Below are 15,532 nucleotides of genomic sequence, written 5' to 3'. Positions count from 1 at the left end.
CTAAGAAAAAATTAAGATTCTCGCCTACAGAGGGCACCATTGACAGTTCCTGGCGGCATTTCTTTGGCAAGCGGTAATTGAACCTCCTGAAGCTCCAGCTTTCTCCTTTCCCGGAGCCAGTGCAACAGTCCTGGGCCTCCCGGCCAATCCCTCACCTCCCTGAGACTTTTGCTGAAGGGTTTTTACTGCTGTTGACCAAGGGGGAAACTGACCATCCCCTTTTCTTCTTTAGGGGAGAGACGATGTCACTAGAGGTGGTAATGTGGTACATACATACGATGGAATGTTCCGCAGCCATGAGAAAGAAGGAAATGCTGACACATGCTAAGGCACGGATGAATCTTGAGGACATACTGCTACGTGAAATAGACCAGTCACAAAAGGGACAAATGCTGTGTGATTCTACTTATACGAGCATCTGAATTAGTCAAACTCCTAAAGACAGAAAGTAGAATAGTGGTTGTCAGGCCCTGGGCGGGGGAGGGGGGGGCAGGGAGTTAGTATTTAATGGGAATGGAGTTTCAGGGTTGCCAGATGGAGAGTTCTGGAGATGGAGGGAGAGACGGTTTCACAACTATGTGAACGTACTTGATGTCACTGAACTTTGCACTTACAAAATGGTTAAGACGTTAAATTTTATGTCATGTGCATTTTATCACCACAAAAGTAATATCTATCTAAGTATATTTATATCTATATCTACGGTGTCAGACCTTTGACGCTTTGAAGAGCTGGTGTCAGATTTGGCTGCCATTTTGAAGGAAAGCCCGGTCCCAAGAACTCGGGTGTATCACAGAGGGTTGGGAACAGGGACACCTCCAGGCAGAGGAAGAGGGTGAGGAGGTGAGCCAAGCCTGAGGAGACTGACAGAGTGGATCAGAGGTGGGGGGAAGAAGGGAATAGTCAAAAACCAGGATTGGGGAGAGTGTCCTAGTCAGTTCACAGGGAAAGGAAAACTAAATTCTGCTAATTAAACCCATTCCAGGGTCCCACCAGGGGACCAGGGGCACTGTTATTGAAAGGAACAAGTTGGAAAACATTTTAATTATAGTCTAAGAAGGAAAAGTATATTTGATCACGAAGACATTCCCAGGGGTTCAAATGGGAATCAAACACTGTCTTCTGCTCAGTAAATAATAATTCACTAAGTCCCTGAAACGGTTACACTTATTATCACGGCTACCACCTATGAGGCCTCTACTCTGATTAGTCTTTCAGCTACATTAGCTCTAAACGGCACCACCTTCCGCTAGAGTCCATACTGGCAGAGCTAGGATTCGAACCTGTGTGCGCAAACTCCGAACACAAAACCCATACAAGTCACCATTGCCTTAGGTTGTGCCAGCCTGCAGGGCAAGCTTAGTTTATGTGCTTCTTTCCAGCATACTACAGTTTCCTTCTATCAGTACACTTTCCTTTCTGATGGCAGAGAGCTGGGGAGGGAGGGTGCCTGGTCCCCAACAGGGAAGGGAGGAGGAGACAAGAGGGTGGAGAGGCGGTTAGGGGTCCCTGGAGCAGACTAGGGTCTCTCTCTCAGGCAGATCTGGCTTCCTGTAGCGCTTGCTAGAAGGCAGCAGGAAGGCCTTAGAGCTTCTGTGGGAACCCAGCACCTTCACATCTTGCGGGGGAAGGGTCTGCTCCCCTTCAGGAACTGAGTTTACCCCTTTGCATGTTTGGGAATTTTCACCCTGAAAACTCCCACGGATCAGATTCCAATCAACCATCCACAATGCTCCAAGAAGCCCCAGAAGTTTGCTTGTGCTGTTTTTCTTCTTTAAGAAAGAGAAAAAATATGATTCACATAGAAACAAACAGCATATACAAAAAAAAAATGAACGAAAATATGTATTTGAGAAAACATCAAGGAACGTCAAGGAATCAGTATAGACTTAGCCCAATTTTCTGAAATTCCACACCTAATTTAAATAGGCTATGGGCTTTCAGAGCCACAATGGACTTTATGGTCCAAGCTTTTCATTTTGTAGATGTGGAACGATGAAGGCAGGGAGGTTAAATGCCTCCAGGCATGGCAATGTAGACATTACTGCCCTTGATGCCTTTGACTTTGAATGGACTGTCATACAGACATCAGTTCTGCGCACATATTCTTAAAGGCCTCCTTCCACAGGCTTCTGGGCCCAAACATTCCCTACACAACCTTCCTAGTGCACCCCCCCAGCTTTCAGTTTTAGTGAGCAGGCTCTTTGCTATTGATGTGGCTCTTTGGTGCCAGCTCTATAAACAAACCACCATTTGTTGCTTTCTAAAAATAAGCCTTTTTAGCTCTGGACAACATTCGGCCTCACTCTGCTGAGCTGAAAGGTTGGTTTCTTTGAGGCTGACAAATGGTGGCTTATGTCTTCTGAGGACGGCTACAGCCTGTCTTTGTTGAAAGCCCAAAGCCTTACCTTGATGGCCCAGGAGAGGGGTCAGACTCAGGACTGGAGTCTGAGCACACAGCACACAAACAGCCTCCAAAATAGGCTTGCCTCCGTGGAGAGGGAAGTAGCCAGGGTCTCCAAAGGAAGGAAAATAGGAATGCTCCTTAGAGCTGGAAAGAAGAGGCAGGATTGCTTCAAAAGAAGAAGAAGAAAAAAGGCACGGAACTTACAATGTCCTGCACAGGTGCCTTTCACCCAGAATAAATGTGGCAGGTGCAGAGGCAGTTCTCACATGCGTGCAAGGAGGGTCAAGACTATCCAATGGTGCCATGGCATAGAAAGGAACACTTTTACTCCATACCAGCATCCATCCCTGCTTTCTGTGTCTTTGTAGGTTTCTTTTAATGTTTATTTATTTATTTTGAAAGAGAGAGAGACTCCCAAGCAGGCTCTGCACTGACCGCACTGTCAGCCCGGAGCCTGATGCAGGGCTTGAACCCACAGACCGTGAGATCACGACCTGAGCCAAAACCAAGAGTCAGATGCTTAACAGACTGAGTCACCCACGTGCCCCCCACCCATGTTTGTCTTAATGCTCTGCTATCACTATCTTGAAACTCTTAATTATTTTTGAATACAAAACTCTCACTTTCATTTTGCATTAGACCAGTAAATGACGCAGTTGGTCCTGGTTAGTACGTATCTCAAAGGGCTGCTGTGAGTATTGACATTTAAGGAGCACTGTTGTTTGGCTCATTCTCCTCCGACTACATTTGCTTTGATTCCAGCTCCCGCAGTAGTGCTGAATTACCCAAGTGGCTGTGATTACTTGTGATTTTTAAAATTCCATCATAGGAGAAAGAGTTCAGGGGAAAATTGTCTTGGTGGAAAGGTTGCTCTTCATGCCCCAGATTGATTTTTACAAGAGTTTCCTTGTCTTTGAAGTGCGTGCTTTCTTCCCATCTTCCTGTCCTTAGAGTTTATACGGTGCCCCAGGGTTGAGGTGTTTGTACGATATTTACAGAGAGGGAATGGGCATAGGCAGTAACTGGTTTCCGTTTGGTTCGGGGCATAAAGGGACTTGGAAGTGTGGGGTCCAGAGAGGAGGATAAATGGAATTCTTTGGTTTTCTTGCAAGATTCCAAAATTCTTCTTTTTAAAGTTTATTTATCTATTTTGAGAAGGGGGAGGGAAAGAGAGAGAGAGAGGGAGAGACAGCATCCCAAGCAGGCTCCACGGTGTCAGCACAGAGCCTGATGGAGGGCTCGAACCCACAAACTGTGAGGTCATGACCTGAGCTAAAATAAAGAGTTGGATACTTAGCCGACTCAGCCACCCAGGCATCCAAGCTTCCAAAATCCTTAAAGAGATCAGATTAGGACTACAGTCTGGCTTAACAGCAAGCAGCTTAAGGGCAAAGCCGAGGGCAGCTGGAGTTTCTCTTCAGGGTCCCTCGTCCCGTGTCCCACAGCCGCCTGGTCATCCAGCACTATCCACCCCCTCCCAATGCCTTTCCAGTTTGGCCACTTGCCCCTTCTCTCTGCACCTGCAAAGCCCCAGCCCAAAGCACAGCCATAGCCTCCTGGCGACACTTCCCCCTGGCCATTCCTCTCGGACCAACTCTGATGTTCTTGTTAGATTTGAAAACAACAACAACAACAGCCTTATGGAGATATAATTCACACACCATACAACTCACCCATTTAAAGCACACAGTTTTTATTTTTTTTTTTTTCTTCGTTTTTCTTTATTTATTTTTGGGACAGAGAGAGACCAAGCATGAACGGGGGAGGGGCAGAGAGAGAGGGAGACACAGAATCGGAAACAGGCTCCAGGCTCCGAGCCATCAGCCCAGAGCCTGGCGTGGGGCTCGAACTCACGGACCGCGAGATCGTGACCTGGCTGAAGTCGGATGCTTAACCGACTGCGCCACCCAGGCGCCCCTAAAGCACACAGTTTTGATGGTTTTTGGAATACATTTTTAATTTTTTGAAGTTGGAAAAACCTATTGAATTTGCCATTTGAAGTGTACCATTCAGTGGCGTTAATTACATTCACAACGTTGTGCAACCATCACCACTATCTATTTCCAGAACTCTTTCATCACGACAAACAACAGCTCTGTACCCATGAAGCACTAACTCTCCATTCTGCCTTCTCCGAGTTCCTAGGAACCTCTACTTTGTGTCTGTGAATCTGCGTTTTCTAGATATTTCACGTAAGTGGAATCATACAATGTTTATCATCTTGCGTCTGGCTTAGTTCACCTGGCATAATGTTTTCAAGGTTCATCCATGTTGTAGCAGGTGCCAGAGGTCATTCCACTTTATGGTTGAATACTATTCCACATTTTCTTTATCCATGCATCTGATGATGGACACTAGGGTTGCCTCCGCATCTGGGCTATTGTGAATAATGCTGCAGTGAATGGTGGCTTACAAGTACCTGTTTGAGTCCCTGTTTTCACTTCTTTGGGGTATAAAAATCCACAGACCCACTTTTGACTCCTCCAGTCCAGGGGCACTCAGTAGCCGGCCCAATGTTTTCCCAACGCACACCTGGTCACCTCCCTCACCGGCTAACAACCTTTTGGTGGCTTACGGTACCGATGGCAATGCTCACAAGGGCTTGGGGTAAAAACGGAAGTGCTCACCAAAGTCTCTGGATCCCTGAGCTCTGGCTGCCAACAACCTGTCCGCCTCACCATGTCCGCCCTCTCATCTCTGCCCGGTTCCCTCTAAACTTTTCTCCATTCTTCTACGGAGCCATGCTCCTTTTGGATTTCACACATGTTGGCCCCTTTTTTTCTAAAATGTTTGCCCTCCCAGACACCCAGCTTTGGCTAGCTGTGGCTTGGCCAACTCTTCTCATCTTACTCACCTTACCTTAAAAACAAAACAAAGGAACAAAGAAAACACGAGAAACAGACTCATAAATACAGGGAACAGATCAGTGGTTGCCGGAAGGGAGAGGGCTGGGGGTATGCGTGAAGTAGGTAAAGCTCATTAAAGGGTACAAACTCCCAGTTATAACATAAATCAGTCATGGAGATGAAAAGTACAGCACCGGGAATATAGTCGATAACACTGTAGCAACACAGGGGGACAGATGGCGACTATAGTTACGGCGGTGAGCGTTTTGTAACACACGTATTGCCAAATCACTATGTTGTGCACCTGAAACTAACAAAACATGCTATGTCAACTATACTTCAATAAAACATTTTTTTTTTTTTTAATTTAAAAAGCCCCTAACACCTCTCTCCCTCCCACTTGGCTCTGCCTCTTTTGTTCCCTGGCCTCTTTTAGTTCCTGATTGTCCAATCACTGTCTTCCTGTCTGCAACAATGACTAATATGGACTGAGCACTTACTCGTTCCAGGCCCTGTCTTACCCATGTCACCTGTACCAACTAATTAAAGCATCACAAGTCTGAGACTTTACAGAGAAGGAAACCCGGGGGGTGCACGGTTAGTAAGAGAGCCCACACTGGTATCTGGAAAGCCAGTTTATGCCTTCAAGACAGTGGGGGCAGTCCCCCAGCTCTGTGGGAGCCAGATTCTCTTTCTGTGCCAGCTTCCCCAGCACACACCAGCTCATACCCAACCAGATGGGTGAACAGATGGGATGGAAACTACATGAGGGACCTGGGTATTGAGCAAACGTTACTTACAGGGTGGCTGCTAAGTGCTATGCATCCCTACCTACCTTCCCACCTCAGTTTCCCCAACCTAGAACGTGCACACTAATAGTTACGGCCAAAAGTTATTGAGAAGGTTGAGTCCTTTTTTGAAAATATTAAAAAAAAAATTTTAAGTAGTCGCCACACCCATCGTGGGGCTCAAACTCACAACCCGGAGACCAGGAGTTACATGCTCTACCGACTGAGCCAGGCAGGCACCCCAAGAAGGCTGAGTATTTTAATACAGAATTTGAAACTCATCGTGCCTAGTAGAGTGGGTCCCCCTGAACGTATATGGAGGTTTAGCATTTGCCACCCCACCTCCCGGCAGGCAGGAAGGGGAGGGAAATACCAAGTCCTCTGACCTTGCTCCTGCTGGAGCACTGTGGGACTCCAGTCACCCAGCCCCGCCCCCGGATCTTTTCGCGTATCTCTACGAGGGTCCCACGGGTAGATCAGCGCGTCTTGGTTTTCTCTCTCCAGGCCTCCCCGCCGCCGTACCGTGCGGCCCTCACCGCGCATCTGGGAGCCCGCTGGGGCAGTGCGCCTGGTCCCGCCCTTGGGCCTCATTATCTACGTTTCCGCGTCAGGCCCGCCGAGAACTTGGCAGGGCCTCCCCGCGGTGTTCGGGAACACTTTGTGCCGAGCGCCCGCCCGCCCAGCCCTCCTCCCTACCTCCCGCGTCTACTGGCCTGTCCGAGGGGGTTTGGGTCGCTGGAGCCCCAGGTACCCGTACCCCGCGCGAAGCCACGAGTCCACATGCCTTCCCACGCACTTGTCCTCTATGTACCCGAGTCCCGGCCACACAACCCGTTCCTCGCCCACGGGCTGGGCCTGGGTCACACTGCGCGTAATCGAGAGGTTCAGAAAGATGCGGTGGCCCATTTTAAAACAAAGCCCAATTATTAGCGCTCGGTGGCTATTTATGCCCGGCCAGTGTCAGATCCTCTGAGCGCTGCGGACAACCAGTACCCAAAGGAAGCGCACAGTCCCAACCAGAAGAAAGAAACCGGCTTTGGAGTCTTCTGACCCATTTTGAACCCCCTCCCCCAACCCCGCGCTCGCCCACTCGTTCGCGTCCTGGCTGCGTTAGCTCCCGCAAAGCGCGGAGTCTCAGTCTCCTCTTCCAAGAAATGGGGAGAACTGTGCGTGCTTGGTGATTCTACTGCGAGGCGCGCAGCAGGTCGCAGGGACGTCGGTGCTGTAGTCACACACCTCCAAGACCCCACCTTCTCGCGGCCCCTGCCTCGGCCCCGCCCCGGGGGCTCCTGGGCTCAACCCGCGGCGCTGGCTCCGAAGTGCGTCACGGGCACCGGCCGCGCTCCTCCGGCAGCCAGGGCGAGGCTGGCACCGGGCCAGCGCGGGCCGGGCCAGGGGTGCCGGGCCGTCTCCGGGGCGGGGACCCAGGCGTGGAAGGCGCTCAAGTTGCGCGGCCCTCGGCGCGCTGTTGGGGGCGCCCTCCGCGGCGGGCGGCTCGCCAGGGACCGGCCTCCGCAGCCCGCCGGGCGCGCTAAGGCTGCACTTTCCCTTCGCCAACACCCCCCACCCCCACCCACCCCCACCGGTTTCCTCCCGCGGGGCGGCAGCGGAGATTTCCTCTCGGGGAAACTACGCGGATCCTTCCCGGGGCTCCTCGCCCCGCCCCACTTCTCCGCCCCCTCCCCTTTGCTGGGGAGCCGGTACCGGCCTGCGCCGGGAAGAGGCTCTGGCAGCCTGAGCGGGAGGTGGCGGGGGGCCACGGAGCCGCTGGCCACTGACTCGCTTCGCCATGTGACGCTGCCCTCCGCCCAGGGACCCCCATCGAGCCCCCGGCCCGCGCCCGCGCTGGATCGCGCCGGGCACCATGCTTCTGCCGGGCCATGCGCGCCCGCCGCCCGCGCCGCAGCCCGCGCAGCATCCTGGACTCCGCAGGCAGGTAGAGCCTCCCGGGCAGCTCCTGCGCCTCTTCTACTGCACTGTCCTGGTCTGTTCCAAAGAGATCTCAGCGCTCACGGACTTCTCTGGTAAGAAGCGCCCTCCCTCGTCCTGCGCCCCCGGCGCCGCGCTGCGGTGCGCTCAGGTGATACCTCGGCTGGGGGCAGCCTCCCGAGGGAGCACAGACGGGGTGGATTGAAGTCGAGGCACGCTCATAGCCAGTTTTCTTGCCTGGTGTGAGCCCTTGGCAGAGGTGGCTCCGTGTGGAGCGATGGCAGAGGAGTCCCTCCCCTCCCCAAGGAAGGATGGGTAACATTTCGAGTTTCTCGCCCCGGTGTTTATCTCGTCAAATTCCCTGCCTCGGGTCCCAGCATCAGGTTCCCGCCTCTGAAGGATGTGTGTCCCCTGGAGGCCCCTTAAGCTGTGCCCTGTGCCGCACCCAGCGCTGTAAAATACACGTGTTGTGATCGGAGGAGTTTCACTTGGTTTGCCACTGGCAAACCCGGGTAGCCCGGGTGCGCCCCAGCCAGCCTCCAGGGTGCCCATGTAAGGACACTAGTCCTGGGGACATCTGACCTGAAGTCTGCGCCGGCAGGCAGGGATGGGAAGCCAGCCGGGCGGGAGGTCTGTGTGCCGGATGAGGAGAAATGTACAGAACGGAGACTCTGGGTCTTTACTGCCAGATGGTACCTGCCCTCCACCCTCCAGTCCCAGGCTTCTTAACAAAAATGCTTTTCTCCTCCCAGTAAACGGTGAGGCTTTTCTTCTGGGAGACTCAGACCAAAGCTCCCACAGCTTATCTCAGTTCTGGGGCTGTAGGTGTGGCACCACAAAGTGAGAGAAGTTTCTGTGTTGATGATGGTTGTAGGAGCCACATTCTTATGTTACCGCTGCACTTGCTTAGACTAACAAAGTCCTTACAGTTGTAACAGACCTGGGTCTCCCTCTGGTGAGGCTGGATGCCTTCACCCTTTCCCAGCCCCTGCCCACCCCAGGAGGCAGCTCTGAACCCCACTCCCCACCCCCCACCCCCTTCTCCAGGGATCTTCTGCCAAGTTTAGGCTTTTGCCTGCAGGGACTTTTGCAATCCAATCGTGGTAAACGGAGTCACTGCTCACCCTGTCCTGCAGTAGACTAATACACAGCAGAGAACACTGGCAAACCAGAAGCTGAGTTGGGTTTCTAGTTTACTTACAGAGAATGTCATTGTTAGCTGAGAGCCCTTGGGTCAGAGGTTCTTTGCTTTGAATATTTAATATCAAGGCAGTGTTTCTACCTAGCGAAGGAAGCCAAGATATGCCTATTTGGCAAGCAAACCGTGGTCCTTAAAATCGAGCACCACAGGGTCAGAATGCTGTGGTAAATGTGCGAGGGAAATGCTTTTCAAGTGCTATTGACTTTTTTTTTTTTTTGGTGGTGATAGAACTTTCTTGGCTGCTAGAAAAGTTTTGTATTTGCTGATTTCAGCTATGGAGAGCAATTCTGATTCAGCCACCGTGTAGCTCTGACTAGTAAGGAAAGAATTGAAAGCTGACAAGCCCTTTTTGCGTGTGTGACATCATCGCAACTGAAAAAATAGCGCTTTAGGTAAATCGCGGTGTGACCATTATATTGATTTCACAGATTATAGACACTCTGTCTTTAGTGAAGCAGTTGCAATACTCCCGGCAGCCTGCAGGTTATCACCCACATTAGGAATTGTCTGTATTCTGTATATTACATTGTACATTATAGTGCTTTGGCTGTCACAGAGGGACTATATCCCGAGGGAAATGGATATTTTGATACATGTTCTTCTAAATGATACAAATGATGGAAAATATTTCCTTCTGCTTTCGGTGTGAACTTGAATTCCAGGGTTGAAAACTCGTTGAGTCCGCAGTAGGTGGTGATAATGCCAGGTCCATCCACGAGTAGCCCCCATTCTTTCCTCTAATCACCTTTGCTCACCAGAGACCTGAGGACTAGGGAGACAGTGTCAAGGTGGGGGGGGTGCCTGGGTGGCTCAGTCAGTTAAGCGTCCAACGTCAGCTCAGGTCTTTCATGATCTCATGGTCCGTGAGTTCGAGCCCCACATCGGGCTCTGTGCTGACGTCTCAGAGCTTGGAGCCTGCTTCAGATTCTGTGTCCCCCTCTCTCTCTCTGCCCTTCCCCCCACTTTCTCTCAAAAGTAAATACACATTTAAAAAAAATTTTTTAAAGGGTCAAGGGAACCTTTTTGGGAGAAGAAAAGAAAAAACGCCGTCTTCTCAAAGCACAGACACATTCAGGTTTAAATCTAAACGCTGTATGTGCGGCACTGGGGAAATGTTAGAGAAGGCTCAGGGGTCTTTCAAAGTTGATCAATTTGACTTGAAACTTTTAGGGACCCCCTAACTGTGTGATACACAGCATTGAGGACAATTCCCCAGCTCTAAAGATGGGTCTGAGGGTTCAGTTGAAGGCTTTAGTCAGAGCCGTGGAGACTGATCACTTAATTCCAAAACCCCTGGGGGGGGGGGTGCAAACCGGATGCCTGCTTTCCTGGGGACAGGTGGTCTTGTTCTTTTTTGTGCACTTCGAGGGGTGTTTAGAAACCAGAGGCCTGTAAGGAGACAGTCCCCACCCCTGCCCCGTCCCCCACGGAGCCTTACAACAATAGCCCAGCCCTAGAGAGCAGCAATCCACAATGCAGATACTTGCTTGTTTTTCTAAATGAGGGGAACATCAAAAACTGAAGCTGAGGGAGGGTGGAGGGAACTTGGGAGCCCTCCGCCCTGGGAAGAAGGGGATGGAGAAAGGATGGTGTTTCCACATGAAAGAAAGTACCAGAATATCAGGGGTCCCAGCCATTGTGTGTACAGTATAGGGCCTCCCAGGAGATTAACAGTGCAGAGTTTTGGAAAGTTACTTAAGCCTTTCTTTCTCTTCTTTGCAACTCTTCCTTCAGCCTTTTCCTGAGGCTGTCAGCTGGTGTAGTTTTCCTGGGTCATTGGGTTTTTTTTTTTTGCCCTGAGGATTCCAGCATCGGATCTCACTCTTAATAAGCCAGGGGCTGTGTCCTGGCCGCCTCCTCCCCCTGCTTGCTCGTGACTTGTGCTAATCACCTCCAAGCCTGCTGGGAAACAGCCTCCCCACACAGCCCCTTCGCGCGCTCATCCCCCAAGATGTTGAGATGCTGCCAGTGGCCACTGGAAGGCTATCATCACTGCATTAAAAACATATCCCAGGAAGACAGGAGCAGTTCATGCAAAATTAGTGCCTGTGATCCTTAATCCCACACTCAGTTTTCCTTTTTCCTGCTTGGGATAGAGTTCTGTTTTTATTTATTTATTTATTTAGTTAGTTGGTTTGTTTGTTTTTTTTCTTTGTTGTTGTTGTTGTTTTGACTGCATTCCCAAATTGGGGGTTTAGCCTGAGAGGTCCAAACTGATCATTGATTTTTTTTTTTTTTCAAATAGAAGTATAATGCCAACATCATCTTTGTTCAGAGAACAAGGTAGGGGTGAGGGCTGGGGGGGGGGGGGTGCCATTTTGGGTTCCAGCCATCAAAAGGAAAGGATCCTCTGTATATTGTCCTGCTTTAAAGAGTTCCAGAGTGTCTCTCAAACTTATTTTGCCCTCGGGTCCTGTTCATTGTTTTGGTGATTTTTCTCTCCATTCCAAGTGATTGATGGGCTTATTGAGAGGGAGGTGGAGGAAGGGGGGCAGGGAGGGAAGGGGTGGAAAATTGTTCTAGTTCCCACTTGGCGTCCTAGAAAAAGGTCGTGAGCATGTGTTCGCACATTTGGTTTTACCCCAGGGCATATAGTGATGACTGTGGGAAGCAGAAGGGGAGGAAGATGAAACCCAAGGGGAGTGGGGGCAGCCTTTAAAGGCCTTCCTGGCACCAAATTGTCCCCAGGCCTCAAAGATGGAAGGGCTTCTCTGGGCAGATGTCCTGCTCCCTGCCCAAGCAAACAGGAAGTGATGCGCGTTAACCACATCATTTGCAGCTCGGCAAATAAACCCAACCCTAGCTCCTGGTTTCACTGGCCAGGAATTTCAGCATATTGAAAAATGGTCATTCGATCGATCTTGAAGTCTCGGGTCCTGATGGAGGGAACACAGGTGTCCATTTAGGGGAGGCCGAACCTTCCCGTTCTGCTCAGGTAAGCAGTGGGTCTCAACCCTGGCTGGGCATTAGAATCGCTGGACCCGGAACAATGTGTGGGTGCTCAAGCAGCACTCCCCGACTTCTCGTGTAACTGGTGTGGGGAGAGCCAGGCCTGGGTCTCATTTTTGAAAGCCCCCCAGGCAATTCTAGTACAGCCAGAGTTGAGAACCACTGCTCGGGGTGATCAGAGGGCTGGACTACCTCCTGTGTGCGTCAGCTCGTTCGGGGGCACACGGGCACGACTGGCTGCCCCTTCACCCCGCCCCCCACCCCCGGTCAGGGTCAGGGCTCCCCACCAGGGAGACCAGGACTGTATTTTCCCAGCTACCAGTTTGTCCCTGCATGCCAGCACACGCACACAAAGTTCTACATTTTCTATTCCCTTCTTTCCTAACGTTTATCCATTTATTTTGTGAGCGGGAGAGCACGCGAGGACGTGAGGGGCAGAGAGAGAGAGAGAATCCCAAGCGGGCTCCACGCTGTCAGCGCGGAGCCCGACCCGGGGCTCGAACTCACGAACGGTGAGCTCGTGACCTGAGCTGAGATCAAGAGTCGGACGCCTCACCGACTGAGCCCCCCGGGCGCCCCAGAGTTCTGCATTTTCTGACGCCCTAGTCACACCGCCCTTTTATTCGGGGGTTGTCTTCCCTTTCAGAAATTTTATGGGATGAAAAGCCAGCTCATAACCAAAGAAAAACAAACCAAACGTCTGAAGGATTGTGCAGCTGTCACAGAAGAGGAGAGATGAAGAGAAGCTCTGAGACTGCTAGTCTGTTTCCATGGAAAGTAACTACATTTGAAAAGTGTTCTGCTGGCTCTTTCTGCGGCAGAGAAGAGGAGTCGGGGCCAGCGAGTGACTCCATTATTAATGGCTTTGCTCTCCCAGGCACTTTATTGGAAAGGGCAGCCTAGCAGCGGTTTCGGGGAAGGGACAGAAAGACAGGGAGAAAGAGTTCATAGAGCGCTGTGTTATCTAATTTCCTCTTCCTGACAACCCTGTGAAGTAAGTACTCGTCCAGGCTCAGAGAGGTTAACTCACTTGTCCAAGACCACCCAGCTATGAGGCAGAGCGGACTCAGGCTCTGACCTGTGCAGGGCAGGGGTGGGGGCGGCTGGGGCACTTGGCCCGTGTGGGTGCTGGGGTGGGGGGGGGAGGCAAGGCTAGGGAAGAAACGGGGCCACCATGGGCCTAACCAGCTCACGGAGCCACCACCGCTATGCCGGTTGCCTGCTGAATACACCGCCCTTTCTCCGTTCCTTCCTTCAGCATCTTTCTGACCCCGGCCATCCAAACTGGGTGCGGACACGAGGCGATCCAACAGATGTAGGAGGAAAACGTTAGAACTTCTGTCTTTTCATATCGGTTTCTTTAAGGTTTCAACCTTAAAAAGAACCTTAAAAAGAAAGGTTTCAACCTTAAAAGGTTTATTTATTTTGAGAGCAAGTGAGCGAGAGAGCAGGGGAGGGGCAGAGAGAGAGAGAGAGAGAGAGAGGGAGAGAGTGAATCCTGAGCAGGCTCCGTGCTGTCAGTGTGGAGCCCAGCATGGGGCTCGAACTCACCAACCGCGTGACCCGAGCCGAAACCAAGAGTCGGACGCTCAACCGACAGAGCCACCCAGGCGCCCCTGACGTTCGTGATTTTAAAGATTTGGAGGTCACCGGTCTCAGCCACCCGGTCAACATCTTTAAAATGCTTGCAAAGGCGCCACTTTGGGGGTGATGCATGTGGAATGAACACCTACTCCCCAGTTACCTGCCTCTGCCCCCAATCTTGCCGCCTACCTTGGCTCTGGTTAAGTGTAGAGACAGGATTTGCTAGTTAAGTGTAGAGACAGGATTTGAACCCAATAACTGTCTGGTTTCAAAAGTCCATACTCTTGTCATTCAAGCTAAGTAATGAACCGAGAAGGTAGAGGTGAGGGCTCTCTGAAGTTTTATGATACTCAGTCACTATTTTAATGAGGCGCCCCAGACAGACACTCTTCTAAAAACTGTATGTTGATGTTTTAAAACTGGTCAGATACATTCTTTTTTTTTTTTTTTTAGTTTATTTATATATTTTGAGGAAGAGAGAGAGAGCATGAGAGAGAGTGGGGGGAGGAGCAGAGAGAGAGACCCTAGCAAAATCGTCCAAAACTGATTGTGCCCCAAGATAGTTGGCAACACACACACACACACACACACACAAATGCTTCCTACATAGAGACATCATCACAGACTCTATAAGACCCCTACTGATGAAATCCTGGTTATGAACACACAGTCCAAACTACATTATATGAGCAACAGCCAGTGGTAAAAACAACAGAGTTCTTAATAACAGGAAAACTAAAAACAGAAAAGCAAATAAAAGAGCAAAGCTAAAATGTGCTAAGGAATGAAAGGCGATAAAGATTTGAAAACGAGCAAAATATATCTGCTAACTATACTAATGAAAAATATATTCATTGAAATTAAAGCTTAATAGATCAATCATATACAGCTGAAGAGAATCAATGAACTGGAACATAAAGCTGGAGAAATTATCTAGAATGCAGCAAAAAAGGTAAAGGCATGGAAAATATGGAACAAAGTTTCTAAGATATGGAGGATGGAATGAAGGTTTAACATACATCGGATCTGTATTCCGAAAAGAGAGAATATGGAAAATGAGGGAGTGGTAATGCTCGAAGTGATACTATCTTGGAATCCATTTTCAAGAATTAATGAAAAATTCAGATTCGTGTATCCCAAGGAAGATAAACAAAAATAAATTTATACCTATTGTATTTAAAGCATAAAATACTAAAACCAAAGTGACAGTCTTTAAAAAAAGAGAGGAAAAAATGTCATCTATAAAGTCTTTGCCACCACAACAGTGAAAGCCAGAAGCCAGTGAAATATTTTTCCAGGTTCTGGAAAGATGGAACAAAACAGAACAACCTGTCAGAGCAGAACTGTATACCCAGCTAAACTATCTTCTAGACAGCGTGTGAAATGAAGACATGCTCACCACCGATAAATGCTGACTGAAAGGACTACTAAAGGATATCTTTCATGGAGAAGGACACTGAGTCTAGAAGGAAGGACCGAGTTATAAAGAAAAGAAATGGTGAGCAAAGCACTGGTACAAAGAATGGCACTTTGCCTACATTTCTTGCTCTGTCCTCCTTCCTAGAGACTACCGTCTCCTTGCCTGCAGGAGGTTTCTTGAAGCTATCTTGTCCTTTTGGCAGCTGAAGTCAAGAGACAGATTTTTGACCGAATTGAGCTCTTCTACTGCCTTATGACTTCCAGCCTGAGGTACCCACGCCTGCTCCCCAGGTGGCCAGCAGTTCTACGGTGACTACACAATGGGTGTTCTGTATGAAAGAACAGGAAATGTTCAGTTCTTTCAGGTACCGGATGCTGTGTGTGGTATGATACAGGGCTGCCCTAAAGA

The 15,532-nt window shown here is 50.0% G+C and overlaps 1 protein-coding gene across 7 annotated transcripts in view; it reads left to right on the top strand.

Moving 5' to 3' along the window:
* The first annotated feature begins 7,656 nt into the window (after positions 1 to 7,656).
* Positions 7,657 to 15,532, top strand: part of EVA1C (eva-1 homolog C) — a 77,082-nt gene continuing 69,206 nt past the window's right edge. For 2 of the 7 annotated variants that reach the window (XM_045036681.1, XM_045036679.1), the window contains exon 1: positions 7,686 to 8,065. In XM_045036681.1, the coding sequence (XP_044892616.1) occupies positions 7,906 to 8,065 (160 nt within the window). In that variant the 5' untranslated portion in view covers positions 7,686 to 7,905. Of the gene's footprint in view, positions 8,066 to 15,532 lie in introns of all 7 variants that reach the window. The other 5 variants (XM_045036682.1, XM_045036683.1, XM_045036678.1 and 2 more) reach the window with 5 other exon arrangements.

Source organism: Felis catus, chromosome C2 (assembly GCF_018350175.1).
Source record: "Felis catus isolate Fca126 chromosome C2, F.catus_Fca126_mat1.0, whole genome shotgun sequence".
Lineage (NCBI taxonomy): Eukaryota > Metazoa > Chordata > Mammalia > Carnivora > Felidae > Felis > Felis catus.
The sequence above is the reverse complement of the archived record's forward strand: the minus strand, read 5'-3'. Positions and strand labels throughout refer to the sequence as shown.